The following is a 21939-nucleotide window of genomic DNA, read 5'->3' as shown; positions in this document are numbered from 1 at the left end:
ATTTTAGTTTAAAGTAGGCATCATGGCATTTCTTTAGTTGACTTAAGTCCATCAAAAATTGCGCCATTTTTCACCTTTCACACCAATCACGGGGGACATGCTTTCATTCGCACTTCCCGTATAACCTGCAGCTCCCTCCTGTTCTCAGATGTTGATATGGAAAGCAAAGGAAAGGTGTCAAGGTTGACATCGAGTAGGAGTTGAAGAGTGGGTGTGCACGCACACTTTCACCAAGCAAGTTAGCAAAAACAGGCAAGCCGAGGGTGATGCCACATGTCGATAATATTAAATGTTAACATCATCGTGAAGGATTTTCACTGGAAGGCAAGCGGCATCAGTTGTCAGAGATCGGGACAATATCATGAAATGAACCATTGTGAACCGTCACCTTTTGTTTTCTTGTTGAATGAGAAAGAAATACAAGCGTGCCTATTTGTAGTTGTCAGTGGCTTCTTTGTCATTTTTACAGTGGAAGGAAAACTTCATTAAAAGATGAAGAAGATTAGAATAAATTCGTACTTGTTTTAACCTGATGTCGTTGAGTGGGCGGATCTTTTGTGTCTTGGCTCATGTTCAGTCAACGACTCACATGTGCACGCATGCACCTACACACGCACACACAAACAGCCCCAAAAAAAAAATCCTGTTGTGTAACTCCTCCAAGCAGTTGTCAGTTGTCCAGCCTCAGCAAACCCACTGAACACAACAGAGAAAAGGAAGTGTTAAGATGAATAACTGAGCTCCAATTCGATTGTTATTCATGCATATCTCAGGCACAGTGACCACATATGACACATATAATAAAAATAATTTTAGCATTTTGCTAAGTATACAAAATACATACACAAGACAGAAACATAAGTTCAAATACAGTATTGATATTTGACAAAATAATGCACTGAAAGGCGCACCTAATAGGCTTCCATTTTCTTAAAAGCTCACAGTGTGCCTTAATATCTGATGCGCCTTGTGTATGATGATTACGGTAATATTTCAACTCCAAAATGGCTCCTTGCTTAAGACATGCTGACAACGCAGAGTTCAAACTGAAGGCGATCGTTTTCGCAGTTGAACGGCGGAAATAGAGCAGCGGCAAGAGAGTTCAGTGTTAACCAACAGCAAGTTATTTCATTGACTCGTTAAGTGAACTGTGTCACTGCTTTATTAAATACATTTTACTGATATCTGATCGGCGCTATATAAATCAGGGTGTAGTGTAGTGTACTGTTGGCATTTCCTTAAGCGTAGCTCCATCTAGTGGATGCATTGTAGATTGCGTCTTGTAATGCGGTGCGTCCAATGTATGAAAAAAAACAAACAAAATAGTCTATTCATTGAAGATGCGCCTCATAATACAGTGTGCCTTTTTGTGTAGAAAATATGGTACACTTTGTAGGAAGCCCACTTATGTTTGGGTAACATTCACAAATCAGTCAGAAGTGTCAGGAGTCACTATTGTTTGGTTGGAATCAAGTGTAACATTTTATTAGATATAAGAAAAAGAACTACACTGTTGTGATGAATATTGAGCTCACACAATTATTCACTATGAAATGGTTTTTATCTTGCCGCTTCGCAGTCCTTTTAAGTAGTAATAAGGCTGCCGTGTCTGCCTGTTAATCCGACACGAAACATTGACTCATGATGGAATAGTTTTAAACAATGTTGTTAGAGCTATGAATTTACTGCGTTTCCAGCAGTTTTTGGAAATGCAGATGAACAGAGTTCTTACGAGTTCCTGATTTTCAACTATAAAAGGATATCAGAGCCAACTTGGAAATTCTCCCCAGTATCATTGGAAGCTTGTAATTCCTACTGAAGGATGTAACACGTGCACCAGACAGCTCAGCCTTCACATTCCGACTGGTCCTGGTAAAACAGATTCCTGTGACGCATCCTCATAGTGCATATAAATTGCGTGGGTTTGGCTGGACGTCATTTAATATCAGCTACTCAGCGCATAGTTGCACAAGGTTTCTGTGATGACGAATGGAGAGATGGACTGTGTGTTGAAAACTATGCACAAAAAATGCACTGCACGCAGGTTTTAATGCTGTGACACCAGTCCTTGGAATTTAACTACCGGTACTTGTCTGCTCGGCCTAAGTTACATTATTCTGAAGGTTTCTCGACCTGTCATGTCAACGGAAGCATTGCGTACAGTACATGTGCATTTATTTCTATGTTCACAAAAGGCAAAAAGAAAAGAGAGAATGAATCCGCTCCTGGATGGTGGGGAGAGGGCGATATGGACTTTCTACTTCTCCAAAAAGAACTTCAGGTACCGAATCTGTTCAATGACACCACGTTTGCTCATCAGCTACTAGCTTTGCGGTTAGCAAACAGAGTTGAAAGGCTACACATGGTTTCCAGCATTTCCCTTTTTGTTCAAGTCACTTTTTAAAGACTGGGCACCACATTGTGATTGTGTGCATCTCATCCAGTCTGCAGAAGAACCGATCAAAGGACGACGTAGGCCATGTCACACTACGCGGCGAGACGTACAAAAATTCCGACATGCCAGACTTTCCTCGTTAGAGGTTGCTAGGCGTGCCAGACGCCTCACGACCAATCGTTGGGTATGTCAACGACACAAGCTTAAAATCGTCTACGTTTTGTCTGTGACACGTCTCTCGGCTCAAAGTCGGGCTACGTTCATGTAGTCTGACATTGGCACTAGAAAAGCACTTGACTCGACCTTATCAGATAGACCAGCACTGTAATATGGAAAAGTCCATCCATGCATGAGATCAGAGCTAAGCAAACAGTGGGGAGCTAATGCAAAGCGGAATGGGGAAGGAAGTGTGGTAATGTGACATGAATGAATATTCATTAATATTGCCAACTTCCAAAGCGATGCCAAAAACAGAGAGCGTAGGTTTTGTAATCAAGAACCAGTCACCAGGAAGTATTTAAAATAATAAAAATTTGATTGAAAAAAAAAGTCTCTCTTCAAAGTTTACGTGAGGCGAATTTTGGGAATCATGCACAAGCTCATCAGTTTGAATGCAGCCGAATGGTAAACGTATGAACCCATTCGTAGGGGTCACCTTAAAATGGTCGACATTTCAATGAGAAAACAACAGTTCCACCCATCCATCTGTCCATCCATCCATTCATCACCTGTTCATTTTCTAAACCACCCATCTTGTGCAGTGTTGTGAGAAGGCTGGAGCAGAGGTCTTAAGTGGGCAGGTGATTTGCCAAACACCTTAAGCTCAATGTAAATTTGCAGCTGCCTGCCAAAACTGACGAGGTCTATTTTAACAGAGGAAAGTATTGGGTAATTTTGTGCTCTGTTGAGGTCTGTAAGGATGACTAAAAGGTGAGCCAGTCAACCATACCAGCTGTGGGGCAGCATGTTCTGTGGACATTTTGCTGCCAGCAAAACAAAGCGATGGTGATTTTCCATGAGCTAGTCCGTTGAAATTGGGACACAACATATTCCAACGTGACCATTGTTGAATCATCACATGCAGACTCCTGATATTAACCTTCTCAGCGATATGAGGGCGTTGCTGTGAAGAGCCCAATGAATGAAATGCAATTTTGATAAAATGATACTTTTGCAAGGGCTAAATATGTTGCAAGACAGTTTTACACAAAATACACAAACAGATATATAGTAATACCCAAATGAATGAAAGCAAATTTTGTTTTGGTAACTTTTGGTTTCAGCATCTCATCAACTGTTTCACAAAAATGCCATACATCTGTCACAATTTATTGAGATAGAGTAGCACTTTTGTCTCAGGCTACATGTTTTATTCTTCCTAATACAAGTGCATTTGTATTTTTTAAGTGTTCTGTGTATGTAGTGTGTTGCGTGTGTGCACTGTCCTGTACAATATAAAGGAAATGCTCATGTTACCCCCTTTCGCTTTCAGTTGATCCAATGTGTCAATTAACCCTTTCCGGGACAGCGGTTACGACAGTGGACAGCTGATCATGTTATCAGGTTCCAGGGTGCATGAAAGAGTTAATAAACCTCCTCCAAGCAGAATGGCAGATTTCCATATTTCCCGCCATCTTTCTCGCTCACATGGCTATTGACGTCACAGCTTTCTATTCCTGAATCCTCACGTCACCAAACATGAGAAACATGCAACATGTAACCTCCAACATGAGCCGAGAGGCGCCTCTGATTCATGATGCCCCTCGCCGAATTATTCACCAATTATAAACATCTCGGCCATTCTTCTGTTTGTCTGTGTATCTGCAACTATCTGAATATTTTTTTCCCCCCCTCGCGGCCCATTGTTAGTGCCATCAATCTGTGGAATTGTTAAATGTAAAAATGAAAGTAGACCTTTGTGACTCAACTTTTCATATTTTAAGTCTAATTAGACCGACTTGTGACGAATCACGGACTACAGAATATCAGACAAGTGTGGGGTGTAAAGGAAGAACGAGAAACGCACCTTCACAAACATATACTATGCGGATTTATGATGTAAACACAATTAAAAAACATTCCATGGAAAAGAAAACACGCGAGTCAAACAGCACTTGTGTGTTTCAACTCGATAGAACTCAGTGCACTAAGTGTACGAATGCAGCCTTAGTTTCAGTCCCATTTTAAACCTTACTATATGTTTAGGGACATTTCTGATGCGAATTGAAAATGGCCATTGTCAAAACCCTCTACATGTGGTACATGTGCATTTAAGGAGTCACGTGACACAGGCAACAGTTTTGGCTTAGCTGGCAGCTCATTCTATACAAATTCATGGTTACACGTGCAGCACTTTGTTTTGACGCCTGAGTCACATACTCTTTGCTGGAATACTTTCGGACTATGTGCGCATATTTGCACACCCGAAGGTAATCATGATGTGGAAAGTCGGTCTTTTTTTTTTTTTTTTTTTAAATCAGAACTTACTGACAGGAACAGTGGACCAGCTCTACATGCCTTGGCAAAGTCCCGGAGGGTGCATAGAAGTTCGCCCAACCGGTCTTCATGTATTTTGTGGACTTGGAGAAGGCATTCAACCGTGTCCCTCAGGGAGTTCTGTAGGGGTTACTTTGGGAGTATGGGGTACCAAACTCCAAGATATTGGCTGTTCGTTCCCTGTACGACTGGTGTCAGAGTTTTTACCACAATGCCGTCAGGAAATCTGACTCATTTCCAGTGACAGTTGGACTCCACTGGGGCTGGCCTTTATCACCGATTCTGTTCATAATCTTCATGGACAGAATTTGTAGGCCAGCCGAGGCATTGAGGTGGTCCAGTTTGTTGGCCTTAGTATTGCATCTCTGCTTTTTGCAGATGATGTGGTGCTGTTGGCTTCTCCAGACCGTGATCTCCAACTCTCACTTAGAGCGGTTCGCAGCCAAGTGTGAAGTGGATTAAAAGCAATGATCCTTAGTCAGAAAAGAGTGGAGTGCTCTCTTCCTGGTTGGGGATTGGATCTTCCCCCAAGTGGGGGAGTTTCAGTATCCTGGGGTCTTGTTCACGAGTGAGAGCAGGAGGGAACGGGAAATTGACAGGCAGATCGGTGCAGCATCTGCTGTGATGGAAGGATAGATGGATGTTATATTCACTTGACCCTACAAGTTGGGTCAAAACTGAATGATCCAATTTTTTGGGCACCAATTGACCGGGGCCCACCCTCCACTGGTTGCCAGCCAATCGCAGGGCAGACGGAGACGAACAACCATCAATGCTCACACTCGCACCTGGGGACAATTTAGTGTTCAATCAGCCTGCCATGGATGTTTTTGGAATGTGGGAGGAAACCGTAGTACCCGGAGAAAACCCATGCATGCACGGTGAGAACATGCAAACTCCACACAGGAAGGCCGGAGATGGAATCGAACTCTGCACAGTGAGGCCGACACGCTAACCTGTCGACCACCGGACACTTTACATACAGACCTACAATACTATATTGTATCAACATTTCCAACTCACTGGAATTGATCCTGAAGCTATATCGTATACTTAGCTTGCATGACACAAGTGTACGTATTTTATTGACACTATAAACTGGATTGTAAGAGAATACATACAGGGTCTGGTACAGTGGCCCTGAAGTGAAAAATCACAAAACACAAAAGCAAATCAAAAATCACAAAACTAACAAAAAATGTGTTTTGTTTTTGGTGTTTCTGATGACAACAGCAAATAACAAAAAAAAAGAAAGAAACAAGAGGTAATTCCAAGCAAAAATCATAAAAAATGTTCAAATAAACAACACGACAGTCAATCACAAAAATTCTTATGAATTATACTTTCTTAAGAAAACAAACAAGCAAAAAAGGTAATTTCAAACTCAAATATAAAAATGAAACAAAACAGCAAATCAAGTCAAAGAAAAGGCAAGAATTTTAGGACTAGGTTTCATTACTAATTGACTCTTGGATGTAACTGCTACTTTCCGCAAAAGTTTCTTTTGTACATGCACGTAATATTCATTTAAGTCCTGAATTTCCATTTCTTTCCATCTTATTTGCTGCCCGTGGTGAAGCAAAGTCGCCCTTTCTCCATTCACACTTTTTTTTTTCCTGGATCTCTTTCCATGCATCACGGCTCACCCGCGTCATCACGGCTAAATATAGAATCCAACGTATCCCACCCTCATGTCACAGGCGTGTGCAGGCTGTGCCAATGTGGATTATTATTTTATCTCACCAGACTTTTATGGAGTTTTCCCCATCTGTGTCATTCTATATACGATCTTTCCTGCTCCCCTCACACACACACCCCTCCCTCACTGCCACACACACACTCTGTCATCACCGTGTATAAATGATCCTGCATTGGCTCCTTTCCATTGTACCACCGAGGGATATGGATGATGCTCCTGAGCCCCTAAGTCTTGCGCTAACAGAGAAACAATTCATTTTCAGTGCTCATCTATGTGGCGTCTTCATTCAAAGCATGTCACGTAGCAAGGTGGTGGTGGACCCCAAAAAGCAGGCAGAAGGGAGGAGCAGGGTGTATTTGAAGAAGTGTATTGATAAAACACAGAAAATTAAATCCTAAACAAACAAAGTCCAAAGTAGCAAACAAAAATCATGACTGAAAATAAAACATAACAGCAACCAAAACATGACTGAAACACACCTGATTTCAGCAAACAAACAAGCCAGTAGCAAGAAGCCACAATGACCTCACACTGAGTGTTTGGGCAGGAGTCCTTTTATACAACTAATTACCAAATGACCAACAGGTGTGCAGCTGCCGGGGGAGCCCTACAGTGCCACCTGTTGGTGCCTAAACCGAATCATGACAAAGCATGGCAACAAGCAAAGAAACATTCTTAAATTGCAGGATATCCCCATAATACAAAACGTTTGAATTACAAATTAACACAATGGATCCGAAAAGTTACACAACCCTGTTCTAATGCCATGGTTTTCTGATTTTGAAAAAAAAAAAAGATACCAAGATGATTTCCAAATTTCATCATCATTTTACACCTGTGATGGAGCGGCTCCATCACTCAGGGCTGGGGAACATTACTGTGGTTTGAAGCTTACACACGCTCACACTAGTGAGAGACGCTGCAGGTGAACATGACACACCATCTACATGGACATAAGCTTACGAACCACATAAATAACGTGTTTCAGCGGTGAAGTGACTGAAATATTTTTTTTCCATGACTTTTCCATGAACAAAGTGGAAACATTTTTCTATGAATTTTGGTTAAAATGCTTCTGCATTAAAATACATGTACAGTAAATAAAGATCTAATTGGAGCAGTTGGTGTCTGAGGGGAGGAGCTAAGCATAGGAAAGAGACTTTTTGAAATGTTTATGTATGTGTGGAGAGTGTGCCGAGTTGGAAAAGTTTGTACATTGAACATGGTAGTAGAATTGAATCCACACACACACACACACACACACACACACACACACACACACACACACACACACACACACACACACACACACACACACACACACACACTCATCTATGCATTTTCTAATCTGCTTATCTTCACAAGGGTCAGCTACCTTCAGGCAGTACACCCTGAACTGGTTGCCAGGACGCACATAGACCGACGACCACTCACACTCACAATCACACCTCGAGACCATTCCATTAATTTAAACTGCCATGCATGTTTTTGCAATGTGGGAGGAAACCGGAGTACCTGGAGAAAACCCACTCAGTCACTGGGAGAACACGGAAACTTCACCCAGGAAGGCCGGAGCCAGTATGGAACACTGAACCTCTGCACTGTGAGGTGGACGTGCTAACCAGTTTCCCACTGTGCCGCCCAGATATTATTTGGTAATGCAAATGAGAATGTAAAAATGCAGTTTTGAACCAAATCATTCGCGAAGGTGCTCAAGAATGTTTAGAGCACGGGCGGCCCGCAGCCCCACTAAAATAGGCATAATAATGCCACTGCCGGGCGGCCCGGTAGTCCAGTGGTTAACACATCGGCTTCACAATGCAGAGGTACCGGGTTCGATTCCAGCTCCGGCCTCCCTGTGTGGAGTTTGCATGTTCTCCCCGGGCCTGCGTGGGTTTTCTCCGGGTGCTACGTTTTCCTCCCACATTCCAAAAACATGTGTGGCAGGCTGATTGAACACTCTAAATTGTCCCTAGGTGTGAGTGTGAGTGCGAATGGTTGTTCGTTTCTGTGTGCCCTGCGATTGGCTGGCAACCGATTCAGGGTGTCCCCCGCCTACTGCCCGAAGACAGCTGGGATAGGCTCCAGCACCCCCCGCGACCCTAGTGAGGATCAAGCGGTACGGAAGATGAATGAATGAATGAATGAATGAATGAATGAATGAATGAATGCCACTGCCGCATGCCTATCTCAGCAGGCTTTGTCCCAGCGGTCTGTGGAGTGATTTGAAATAGCCTGATGGAGGAGTGTTGACTGGAAGGAAATAGCTCAGGGTTTCAGGAAGCGATGAAACTTCCCCTTTTGCTTGGGAGCCTTGGATGGCAAACACTTTGTCATCCAGGCACGAGCAAAATCCTTTTTTTTTTCAACTACAAGGGGGGCACTTACTCCATCGTCCTCCTGGCCATTGTAGATTACAAGCTATCACTTCAGGGTGGTCAACATGGAAGCATTAGAGTCCAGCGGCAATGGGGCATTTTTGCAACATCGGTTTGTGGTATACTTTGCGGCAGGGTACTCTTACGCTGTCAGAAAATGCGCTTCTCTTTCCCTCACTCACTTTATCTCTGTTTTACTTGAATTAAAAACAACAAAAATAAATCAGTGCGTACAAAGTATATTTTGAGTCTGAGAGATGGATGGATGGAATGTTCTAATAGCTATCTAGCTTTCATATATTCTTCTCATAGAAAACAATTCTCAAAACTTCTCATTTCTACTTTGCAGGTTTAGTTTTGCTCCCCAGCAAAGTTGACCTGCAAGCCCCCAACCTAACTAAGTGAGTGGGGTGATAACTAAATTGAGGAGGGTATTTTGCTCCGAGATGATACACCACATACAGGCAATTAATATGATTTTTCAATTTGTCTTCGCAAAGTGTACAACATATTTTACATTCTATCAAATAAACCGTTGAGCAACTTTTTTAAGTAAAACTTTGTAAAAGTCCATCCATCAGTTCATGGAGGTCAGGAGCCAAGCTCAGCAGAAAAAAAAAGTTCAGCCACATCATGTTCCTTACCAACTCCATCAACACATATCACTTCCTCCCTTTGCTGGCCCCTTTTCCTCTCATGAAGTATGTTGTACGCAACTAAAAAATTTCAGGCTCTGAAGTGCTGTTCTTTCCTTTTAATCCCCTCCTCTCCTTGGTGCAACGCTCACAAAGGTTTTTCCACCTTTTCCTCATGTCTTTTACTGTTTAATGAAATATATCTAAAAAAAATTGTATATACACACACACACACACACATATACATATATATATGCCCAAAAGAATTTATGTCAAGGGTAAGTCCTTTTATTTCAATAATTTGTTTCAAAAAGGGAAATTTGTTTGTTATATGATTTTACGACAGAGATGAAATATTGCAAGCCTTTATTTGTTTCACTTTTGATGATTATGGCAGAAACATACAAAAAAAAACCCATCCAGTGTTTCACAAAATTTCATGTGACCAACATGAGAGGATTTTAAACACAGAAATGTTATTCTGAAAATGTGTCTTGAGGAAATATGACCACAGTACATGCTGGGCCTCTTTTTGCGTTCATGACAGCACTAAGGTGACATGGCAAGGACGTGATCAGCATTTGGCATTGTTCGGGTGTTTTTGTAGCCCAAGATGCTTTGAGATTGGCCTTCAGATCCTTAGCATTTGTATCAATACTTTGAATGGTGAAGTGAGTTGAGTTTGCTGCCACCATCCACTCATACCTCAAGTTTGCGCTTGCAAGTCAAAGCAAAAATATCGGCCGAAGGATGGCTTGTATCTTGAAAATACCCATAAGTGAGATCACTCTTATCTCAAGGCAGCACCGGATAACGCATTTACAAACAAGTCTCCAAATTCATTTTCAAGTTTTTTTATTTTCTTTATAAATTAGCAAACTTACACATTCAACAGTGGATAAAAAAATAATCTCCCCAACTGTTCATATTAAAAAATATTGGAAGTGCACATGATGATGTTCCAAACGGATGAATAAAATACACACAATAGTCGTACCAAATGCCCCGCATAACACCATTATGCGCCACACTCTGTTCTTTGTGTGAAAAATACAAGTTGGAAAAAGCTGACCAACTGATTCACACTTTTTTTTTTCCAACTGCATATTCAGCATCTCTGGTTTGTAAACTCGCTTCTTCCTGCCAGTGTTTCATAATGTGAAACAGTGACTAAGTTGCTGTTGTGCAAATGTTTCTTCTATCAGAAACTGGTTTATTTCTCACATTCATAAACACGGGATGGATTAATGGAGGAAGTGTGCCAAAGACTTCAATTTGTTCCAGTGCTATGGAGCTCTTTAACACCAATTTAACGGTCTTAACGCCCCGTGGCCCCAAGTGTTGAGAGAGCAGCTTCTGAGTATTTATTGAAGCACTGCAAGGAGTATGCCTGTCACAATAAAAAAAAATAATAATAATTCTTATTCGGATCATAGGGACGAAGCAGGTAAGATACAGTACACCAAGTCAATGACTTCATTTTGGATAACAATAATTATTTTAAGGGCGGCCCGGTAGTCCAGTGGTTAGCACGTCGGCTTCACAGTGCAGAGGTACCGGGTTCGATTCCAGCTCCGACCTCCCTGTGTGGAGTTTGCATGTTCTCCTCGGGACTGCGTGGGTTTTCTCCAGGTGCTCCGGTTCCCTCCCACATTCCAAAAACTTGCGTGGCAGGCTGATTGAACACTCTAAATTGTCCCTAGGTATGAGTGTGAGCGTGGATGGTTGTTCGTCTCTGTGTGCCCTGCGATTGGCTGGCAACCGATTCAGGGTGTCCCCCGCCTACTGCCCGGAGACAGCTGGGATAGGCTCCAGCACCCCCCGCGACCCTAGTGAGGATCAAGCGGCTCGGAAGATTCATGAATGAATGATAGAATAATTATTTTAAACAGAGATATGGCTGAGCACCATCACCTTTACTTGATGCAGCTCGCTCCAACTACAACTGCACATTTGGAAACAGGGCAAGAAATAAGAGAGGTGTCGCAGCCATTTTAAAAGTTTCACTTCATTTTAGAGAGGTCGTGTTTACTGCATTCTCAAATTTTGTGTTAGGTTCACACAGAACCGTAGAATGTCTTTGGATTCCATATACGACAAAAATATTTATTAAAGAAAACCGCACCGACAAATTGTAGACTGAAATCACTGGTCACCATGAACCAGGAGAAGCTGTAATTTGACATTTTTGCCAGTTTGTCAGGTAACTAACGAGGTGTTTTGTGTACTTGGAAAAGGCATTTGACCATCTCCTTCGGGGAGTTCTGTGGAGGTTGCTTCGGGAGTATGGGGCACCGAATCCCCGAATATGATATGGTCAGTCCCTGTACAACCAATGTCAGAGTTTGGGACTCATTGCAGGGATTAAGTTTTGTACAGCTAAAGTGTCCAGGTTACAGATGACATCAATGATATTGAAAATGTTTAAATGATTTATCTTGGTGTCATTGCAAAATCATGGCTTTTGAAAAGGGATTCATAGACTTTTTTTTTTAAATATGCATTTATTGCTAGGTACCTAGTTTGTAGAATTCAATCTAGATTTTTTTTTAATTCTTGGAATTTTACATAATATCAGGATATACATGTTGAAATTGATGTCCATCCAACCAGCAATCTCAGAAATATTGTAACACAGATTGCAAAAAGTGAACCAAGGGACTGATTTTTTTTCCCTCCAAGTATGATGCGATAAAAGCTGCACGTTCAGCATCTCTGTGGTTTGTTGAACCTCTTCTTCCTGATATTGTTTCATATTGTGAAATAGTGCCCGAGTTGCTGTGCAGTTGCATCTATTTCTTCTGCATGAAACTGGTTTATTTCTCACAGACACAGGATAGATCAACGGATGAAGTGTGGTTATGATTCGTATTGACAACACTGCTAAGGAACAATTTGACAAACTGCTCTAATTTCACTTAGTGTGGCCAAATCTACTTTAGAGAATTTCTATAAACACTGCAAGGGGCGGGGTAAGTCTTCTTATTTTATATCTTACATGCAATTGACAGTGCTAAAAATCAAATGCTAATGCTTATATCTCAACTCAACTGTATTCATATAGCACTTTAAAACAGTCATCATATATATTCATACAGCAAAAACTTGTACCCGGATCAACTATTTACATCAACAATAAGGAGGAAGCAGACGCAAAAATGACTGTGAAGTACCAAACTTCTACGGAGACAGCAATGGACATCGATGATGGGAATGGTGGCTACAAGCATCTGATCATGAATGGCAGCAAGCTTAAATATTCAGGTAACAGAATTCTAGGTCATTGCTATGCTTGATAAATAAAATGCTCATAAAATTTTACATATTATGTACATTTAAGATTTTTTTTTTCCATATACGAGTTGTGAAATAAGGTTTTCCTCACCTTAAAACTATTACTCCCGTCGTCTGGTTCACCTTTTTAGGGTTGTTATCATGTATTGTAAAGATAAAGCCAATAGAGACAAATTTTGATTGCAGTGACAGCAGTTTTCAGGAGAACCTTTTTCATACGTTCTTTATATTGTTGCTTTTGAAAATGGATTTTAATACAAACAAATAAATGAATCTCCACGGGACAGTTTTAAAATACCAATTGCTAGTAAAACAGAAAATAGATTTTTGAAATTCCGAATAAAGGTCGATATATATTTTAGGTTCATCCTGCACTAATGTCCAAAAGCAGAATAAGAGAATACAGTATCCCAAACTTTTTGTGACAAGTCTGGATTGACCACAGGTTTTTGCGAGAATGAAACCTTCAAATCATATATTACGGTAAACTTGTTTCTCCGTCCAGCCAATTTTCACATTTGTATGCGCTATTATTACTGGATTGCTGAACCTGGATTTTCCAACTCTGACCCCATTAGACAGTGAACACTGCCTTCTAACAGCAAAGTCCAAAACTTCAAGTCAAATCAGGAACAGTGGAAAATTCTAAAATGCAATGCAGGTATGGCAACAGCCATGAAACAAGTACCGGTACTAAAACTCTGAACTAGCCCTGTGAGTTTCTTTCGCGCCGCTCAGTGGCAAGATGGGGTGGGGCACCTCTCGCTCAATCAATTGTGAAGCAACGCGAGACGCATCAAGTCCAACTTTATTATCAAATGTGCTGCTTGAGCAACATACAGCACAGATGAAACTTCTTCCCTCTCAAGACAACATACAACAAAAGGAGCCGCTGTGGGTGCCCGCGCTGCCACCAAAAGAAAAGTTAACATAAAATGACAAAATAATACAAGACAACACGTTCCAAATGTTTATGATCAATGTGTCCTCAAATTCACATTAGTTCTCTCCGTATTTATTTATTTAAAATCAGGATTACCATGCAGCCGTTACTCGGTTAAAGCCATCGCACATTTCCATTCACTGCAGCAATTTGGTCACATGGGCCAGTGAGTGCATTTCTTGTGATGTGTCATATGAATGATGTATCCAAATGGGGTCTATGTATACTGTCACAAGGAAGCAGAGCCGTAGCAGCCATGCTAAGTAGAGGTAAGATCGGGCCAAAAAAATCCAGCCTGACCCAACCCATGAACTTGATTTGCAGGCCCGAGCTCGAAACAAACCCGAAATTTCATATTTTATTTGTGAGGACTCGGGATTGATACAATTGTAATGTGCAAGTGGTCACAATGTTTTATCCCATCAGAGGCGTGAATACATTGAAGATGTCAAACTCAAGGCCTGGGGGCCAGATCATTTTCCATGGCCTGCGAAAGCAAATCAAAGATGTTAACTTTCATGATGCTTCCTAAAATCACAAGCAAAATATTCAAATTCTTATTTGTAATAAATAACCCTCATTACAGTAACTTAAACAATAGGTGAATAAACCGTTATTCATTACTTCTTTATATGGTTTCAGTCATAACGGCCCTCCCAGGGAAAGTAACCTTTGCATTAATACCTGACTCTATGGACAAATTCTAAATGTCACATAACAAATCTAGTGTCATGTGCTTTTTTCCCCCAGTTTATGCATTGAGAAACAGCCCTTTTAGGGCTGCCACGCTTATCCTTGGGTTGATGTGTGTTGCCCTAGTGACTGCGGTCATCGGTCAATCTGTCCACTGTGAGTCTACCTTATTGTTAAACATGCAACAGATGTGAAAAGTTTGCCAACAGTGTAAGACTGCTTAACTTTGATACGTCTTCCGTTTTCTGTGGCAGATTGGAAAGTGGGCAAAGACAATCAGAGGAAATTGGAAGTTGTTGGAGGGGAGAAAGACAAACTACAGTCCCAACTCAAAAGCGTACAAAACGAGAAGAAGAATCTAGAAGTCAGCCACGAGCATTTACAACAAAGTTACAACTTCATATCTAAAAGGACAAATCAAATCCAAACTAACAACAACTTACTGAAATCGGAGGCAAACCAACTGAAAGACAGTCAAAGCAAATTGCAAGCCAGTAATGCTGCTCTAAAAAAAGATCTTGAGCAGCTGAAGAGCAGTCAGGAGCAGTTGCAGACTGATAAAGATGCCTTGTCAACTGCCAAAAACTTACTCCAAACAAAATACGAATCGATGGGCCAGAGCAAAAATGTCTTACAGGCCAACTACGATTCTGTGATTAAAGAGAGAGACAATTTGCAGAACAAATTCAACAATGTCACAAGGTCAAAAGAGAAGCTGCAAATGAGTTACAACGTTCTGATCAAGGATATTGAGCATCTACAGGAGCGATACACCTCCTCCTCCAATGAGAGAGACACCATTGCGAGCAGTCACCAAAACCTAACGTGGGAAAAAGAAACTCTGCAGGCCACTTACACCACACTGGCCAAAGCTACGGACGAATTGATGGCCTCCTACAATTCCACAGTTGAAGAGAAAAAGTTTCTTGAAAGCCGCTTGAAAAATGTGACGGCAGAGAGAGACCGGCAGAGGGTGGAAATCAGCAACATGAGTGCTGAGGTTGACGCGCTGCGTGCAACCGTCACAAGATTGAACGCAACGATAAAAGGTAATGTTGAAACATTGCTTATAGTATCGAGCGACTTATGAAGGAAAAGGAAACCGTTGCACTTTCTATCCCTTTTCAGACATTGTGAAAAGGACATATGTGTGCGGATACATTACATGTAAAGAGTATGGATGTATAGATATGGTGCACACCCTGGGAAAATATTTTTCATTCATTCATCTTCCGAACCGCTTGATCCTCACTAGGGTCGCGGGGGGGTGCTGGAGCCCATCCCAGCTGTCTCCGGGCAGTAGGCGGGGGACACCCTGAATCGGTTGCCAGCCAATCGCAGGGCACACAGAGACGAACAACCATTCACACTCACACCTAGGGACAATTTAGAGTGTTCAATCAGCCTGGCACACATGTTTTTGGAATATGGGAGGAAACCGGAGCACCCGGAGAAAACCCACGCAGGCCCCGGGAGAACATGCAAACTCCACACAGGGAGGCCGGAGCTGGAATCGAACCCGGTACCTCTGCACTGTGAAGCCGACGTGCTAACCACTGGACTACCGTCCCGCCCGGGAAAATATTTGTTTATGTAAATATGTATTCACAGAAAGGGAAATGAAAAGGGGGTGGAAAAATGCTGAAAATATGTTGAGTGTACAGTTCATGATAAAAGCAACACACCAGCCAAAAAAAAAAGAAAAACATTGTCCATCATTAGATTAGGCAGTGTGTACAAACAAAAAAAGTGCAAATATCAATGTTAATTCCAGGAAAAAGGTTTAAAATGACACACACTTAACCAGTTTTGGGCAGGCACGTGATCACAATGATGGGTGGTGCAACATGCCACTGTTATTTTTGGCTTGTTTTCTCATCCATTTTGTTATCAAAATGCCAAATGGCACCACTAAGTATTGCCATTTTTCAAATAACACTCTTAACCATGTTAGGTTTCATGATATTCCTTTGAGAAAGAAAAAAAAAAGGACATTTACAGTGGCAGTGGCTGACAAATGCAGGCAGCCGATCGATCACGTTTATCAGACATAATGCTTTTCATAGACTGTGCCTTTTGGAGGCGCACATATTTTCCTCCTAGCCACTCGCAGTCTATGGACCCCTGGGGTACCCAACAACAGTATTTAAAGTAAGTGGAGCTTAAAAGATTGTTAAAAACGCATAGGATGGTTTCTAAACACTGCCGAATGGAGTGATGGACAATAAATCGTCAGTGGTGTGATGCTACGTACACACACACGAATGTGTATGAACGAGAAGGTATGTGTACATTTTAATACACTTATATGAAGGTACGTTTGTATGTGCATGTAATCGAGTGTGTTTACGATACGTATCGATACAAAGTCGAACGGTACATCACTTTTTTGAATGATACAATTTGATACGATGAAGCCGATTTTGATACGATATTTTAAACCCATTCTAATTAATGGTAACCCCAAATTAACCCGTTTGAATGCGGTTTCATCTGATTTAATTTTAAAAACTGCTGATTCCAAAACGTCAAAAAACATGTGTCATTTGCACAACATTCCTTGTCGTGTAATGACCACACTACTGGTCACTTTCTCATTGTTTGATAAATCTCTGGATTCATTGTTTGGACAGTAATTACTGGTAAGTTAAAGGCAATGTTTGCAATACTTCTATTTATATTTTTTTCTAAATATTCTATGACAGACAAGGTGTGCCAAAGCGGCTGGAAGAAGTTTGAGAACAGCTGCTACTTCGGTTCTACTTCCAAGAAGACATGGTACCTGAGCAGAAACTACTGTCAAGGAAAGGGAGCCGACCTGGTCATCATAAACAGCAAAGCAGAAATGGTGGGTTCATTCTGTACTCTCGAACACGTTTCTTTCTTTGACGCTCAGTGAATCGCATGGTTAAAGAGTTGTGTTTTACTGGAAACTTGTGTGAAAAGTGTTTGGAAAAAAAGTACAGCAAGCAAGCAACAAGGGTCACAATACACTGTATAGTTGGGAGAAGAAGAAAAATAAAATGCCCAAAACCTTTTTACATAAAAAGACAATATGTGCGCCAAAATGAAAATTTAATCCATAAAATCTCAGCGCAAATTTAACTGTGACAAAAGATTCAGAGATACAGCTCAGACACACACTTGTCTGAAGAGGTCATTTTTTTTAGAAATTAAGACAGGGGTTGAGTGATGAGAGTAGAGTGAAAAGTAACAAACTTTACGAAATAAAGAAACAAAGTAAGACTGGGCATGGCAATGGCTGAGATCTAGACATTTGAGGCTGTAAAAAGACCAAAGAGGAAATGAGTGCAAACGTAAAGCGCAAGGAATAAGCTCTCAAAAATACATTATTAAAAGAAAATCCCGAGGACCCACTTGATATAATGTACAACAAAACATTGGGGGAAAAAAAAGAAAACTCAGAATGATGAAAAGACTGGGGGATACTGGTAAGAAGGTGCATGTATACACTCCGTGCATGAGATGTGACAAGACATTGAGTGAGGTGGAAGTCTTCCCGGAACCTCAATACTGGGTGTGAGAAGTAATGGGGAACAGCTGTGCGAGGAGCTCAGTACACCTGAGCACGGTCAGCTCTGAAAACAAAGACAAAGACCAGCACAGGAAACAAAACCATAACCATTTCAAAATAAGAGCTAACAGCAAAGAACTCACAACAGGTCATTGTCATTTGTCAGATGAAAACGCATGATGTTCTATAACCTGGAAGCCAAAGACTCACCCTTCGCCATGTGTCAGATTTGATTTGGTTTCCATCATTTCACAAAGAATTGGCGGGCCTTTTGTTGGACAGTGCTATATGACGTATAAACTAATGATATTACTGTTGCCCTTCTTTTTCTAGGTATTTATTAATGGCTTCTTTTCAAATAACAAAGAGGTCTGGATGGGATTGACCGACGAGGGAGTAGAGGGTCAATGGAAGTGGGTGGATGGGACCGCACTGACCCTAGAGTAAGTATATTAAAAAAAAAACAAAAAAACATTTTGCTTTGTCGATGGTCTACAACCCAAGGTTAGCGATTGGCCAAATGGTGCCGAGGCTCTGACCCGTGTGTCGATGTCATTTCTGAAATGCTTATTGAAGCACGGTTCACAGGATCCATCCAAATGTTGATATTGCAGAGTCAGTCGCAATATTGGTAAAATATTCGCAATTTGAGATTGATGGAGCAGTTTCAGTTTCGCTCTTGTCAAATAGGGGATAGCCCGATTGCCAGATTTATCGCTTCTGTCTCAGCACTGAGCAGGCATACTTTGCCCCTCCTCCCATGTTGTTCCACTACGTGATTCAACATCACAAACAAGCCGCCGGTTTGTTTGGCAGTTTCTGAACAGTACCATATATATATATACTGTATATATAGTGAAACTCCTCTACAACGAAATCATGTTTGCAGCAAGAAAATGTTCACAACAGGGGGGTTTTCACTGTAGCAAATTTAATCTCGGATATAAACACATTTACCGTCTCTTCAAGCGTCAGAGCGCTTCTTGTCTTAGCTAATTGACATCCAAAAGGTCCGTTTTGTAGCCATTTTAGCAATGCAACGTTCATGCTGCGTCTGAATCGAACAATAACAAATACTTCCTGGACACGGTGGCTTTTCTTTCCACCATCTTACTGTCTAACTCGACCTCCCCTCATGCAATGATCTTTTAAAGCCAGCCACGGGATGCTTTGTAGTCCACGGTGGCCATAGTTAGCGCGATGGAACTTGCCGTCTTTCTAATTAGCGGTCCAGTTAGTGTGAGGTTTTTAGCATGAAAACAAGTAAAGCATTCCAGGAAACGTTCGTTTATTTGACCGTTTGTCGAGCCACAAGCAATTTACTCAGAATGGAATGTATCCGATGAGCTGATCAATCTTCCACGGATCTAGCTACAGTATCGACACACATAGTGAGGTCCCGCTTGGCCAATCGGAGGCCAGGATGATGGTCGGTAAGCCAATGGCAGAGCAGCTGCGAGTATTTTGCGTTCAGGAAACTTGGAGCTGTGTGAACCAGTGTGGTGGTTGCTGTTGCAGTTTCCAAATGAAGCAGTAGAGATCACTGTTGGCAAGAGCAGAGAAAAATATTTCGTATAATGCAACAGGGTGTTTTTTCGTTGTATGGGGGGGGGGCAGGAGAGTGGGAATGATGTTGATGCCTTTTTTCGCATTAGGGGGTATTTTCGCCCATGTAGGTTTCGTTTCAGAGGAGTTTCACAGTATATATATATGTATATATTTTTTCTGATCCGCTTATTCTCAAGCGTATCCCAGCTGTCATCGGGCTAGTCCATGACCAGCCAATCGCAGGGCACACAGAGATGAACAACCATTCACGCTCACAATCACACCAAGGGTTGATTTGGAGTGCCCAATCAACCTGCCATGCAAGTTTTTGGAATGTAGGAGGACACCAGAGTACCCGGAGAAAACCCATGCAGGCCTGCGGAGAACATGCAAACTCCACACAGGAAGTCCAGAGCCGTCATTGAACCCTGCAATTGAGGCCAACGCGCTAACCAGTCGACCACCGGGCCGCCCATACACACTCTCTGTTCATCTCTTTCTGACTCTCTCTCCCTCTTTAAATATTTACATGTATTTTTTGTTTCTCTCAACATTGTAGGTATTGGGCTGATGGACAACCAAACAGTTACAATGGCAACCAGGACTGCGGGGAGTTTTGGTATCGTAGTTCAGGAAACGCTGAATGGAATGATGAAAAATGTAGTTCACAGAAATTTTGGGTTTGTGAAATGTAGATCCTTTGGGGCATATTCTCCCATTTGCGGAAGACAGAAAAGGCACACGGCTGCAACACTTTTGGCTGCACAGCTCATCCCATCGACTTAAGCGTGTCACTTTGGCACCTTCATGGACAGTACACAGTCAGGGTGGAGCAACTAGAAATGACGTTGTTCCCCATTTATACTATATCTTGCCTGGACCGCATTTTCCCAAAGACTTAAGCAGATGTTCTGTTGCACACACCAGAGTGTGTAGTAAGTCTAACATTCTGCAAAAGTCAAACATCATATTGCCTATGTTGATTCCATCACCTGCGTCCGTGATAGTGGAGTTACTGACTTGGAGTTTGATGTAATAATAATGTAATGATGATGTGTTGGATTTAGAATCATTTGTTTGTATTTCACAATCACAAGCCCGGTGTGTGGCATAACATTGCTGGGCACCACATGTGGCTGGCTAACTCTCTTCTCTACCATTGCAACTGCTTAGCATGTCTGCCTCACAGAGCAGAGATGCAGGGTTCGATTCCAGCTCCGGCCTTCCTGTGTCCAGTTAGTCTTTTTCAGTCTTACTGGACAAAAGCAACAATGATCTTCATAGTGTCACAGCTAAGTGTTAAAAAAAAGAATACATAAACAACAAATTGTGGCATTGCTACCACAATTATATATTCAGCTAAGGCATAAAGAAAATAATATTCATATAATTTATTGATTTGTTGAAAACATGTTTATCATGAAGTTGTCTATTGTAAGCGAAATGACTGTGATTCCAATTCTGTGTGTTTGTGCAGTTAAAAAAAAAAACAATGACATTTAGCTTTCACTCAGAAGTGCAAAAAAAAAAAACGAAATGATTATGATAAACTGAGAATTGTGTGTATGTTTCTGTTAACCTCGGAGCGAATACTGTCACTATAGCAATATTTGATGTGTGCAAAGACTGATTGTTGACGTCCAATATAAATCCAGAAAGACGTCACCTCAATGTATCCTGAACTTGTTCTTTGCTCATGTTGTTTTTTGGTTTTCCATCTTCTCCGGGGTAATACAAGTGGCGTCCGCCATATTTAATGTTTTTGATGTAAAAACGGTTTATATTTTTTCTCTTACATCTAGGTGTGGCTTATTCAACAGAAGGCATTCATGTTTTTGATTGAGCATGCCATGATTTGTTTAGCGTTGTTCTTGCCAGTAGTGCCCCCTCCTGGTAAGCATACGCATGAGCAGAATGCCGTGTTGTACGTTTGGGTATTGCCCACTTTTTACCTTCTCTGCCTACTTTATTGAACAAATCTTCATTAAAATGCCAGGTTCTTCAAGTGCTTTAAGAGGAAATGAATTCCTGAAACGTTAGATCTGTTCTGGAAGATTTATACAGTATGTGCACAACACTCATCGACAGTGAAGTCGGGGATTAAGGAAGTTTTAAAGTTGCTATTCATTAAGCAAGAGCGAGGGTCAGAGGTTACAGCAACGACAATAAAACGACGTGAGACATTCAGGATCGATTCCTAGGCAAGCGTATGAAGAAAACGAGCTGCTGTGTGCCTTCATAATGTTTATAAGTTTGTTTCTTTGCTGTTGAGTTATAAGGATTAATGGTCAATTCATGTCATGCATCTACTCAAAATGAGGCG

The 21939-nt window shown here is 41.5% G+C and overlaps 1 protein-coding gene across 1 annotated transcript; it reads left to right on the top strand.

The window, feature by feature from the left end:
• Positions 1-12672: 12672 nt before the first annotated feature.
• LOC127612601 (CD209 antigen-like) lies at positions 12673-21364 on the top strand. The gene is made up of 6 exons (XM_052083329.1): positions 12673-12867; positions 14591-14689; positions 14788-15582; positions 17239-17381; positions 18402-18511; positions 20176-21364. The coding sequence occupies exons 1-6, from the start codon at positions 12762-12764 to the stop codon at positions 20309-20311; spliced, it is 1389 nt and encodes a 462-aa protein (XP_051939289.1). The 5' UTR covers positions 12673-12761; the 3' UTR covers positions 20312-21364.
• Positions 21365-21939: the final 575 nt, after the last annotated feature.

Source organism: Hippocampus zosterae, chromosome 13, assembly GCF_025434085.1.
Source record: "Hippocampus zosterae strain Florida chromosome 13, ASM2543408v3, whole genome shotgun sequence".
In the NCBI taxonomy this organism is placed as follows: Eukaryota; Metazoa; Chordata; class Actinopteri; order Syngnathiformes; family Syngnathidae; genus Hippocampus; species Hippocampus zosterae.
The sequence above is the reverse complement of the archived record's forward strand: the minus strand, read 5'-3'. Positions and strand labels throughout refer to the sequence as shown.

Excerpts from the sequence above, each read along its gene's own strand:
- LOC127612601 (XM_052083329.1), top strand. The coding sequence starts at position 12,762 with ATGACTGTGAAGTACCAAACTTCTACGGAGACAGCAATGGACATCGAT. Across the intron at positions 12,868-14,590 it reads CAGCAAGCTTAAATATTCAG|TTTATGCATTGAGAAACAGC; the intron begins GTAACAGAATTC and ends TTTTTCCCCCAG. Across the intron at positions 17,382-18,401 it reads TAAACAGCAAAGCAGAAATG|GTATTTATTAATGGCTTCTT; the intron begins GTGGGTTCATTC and ends TTCTTTTTCTAG.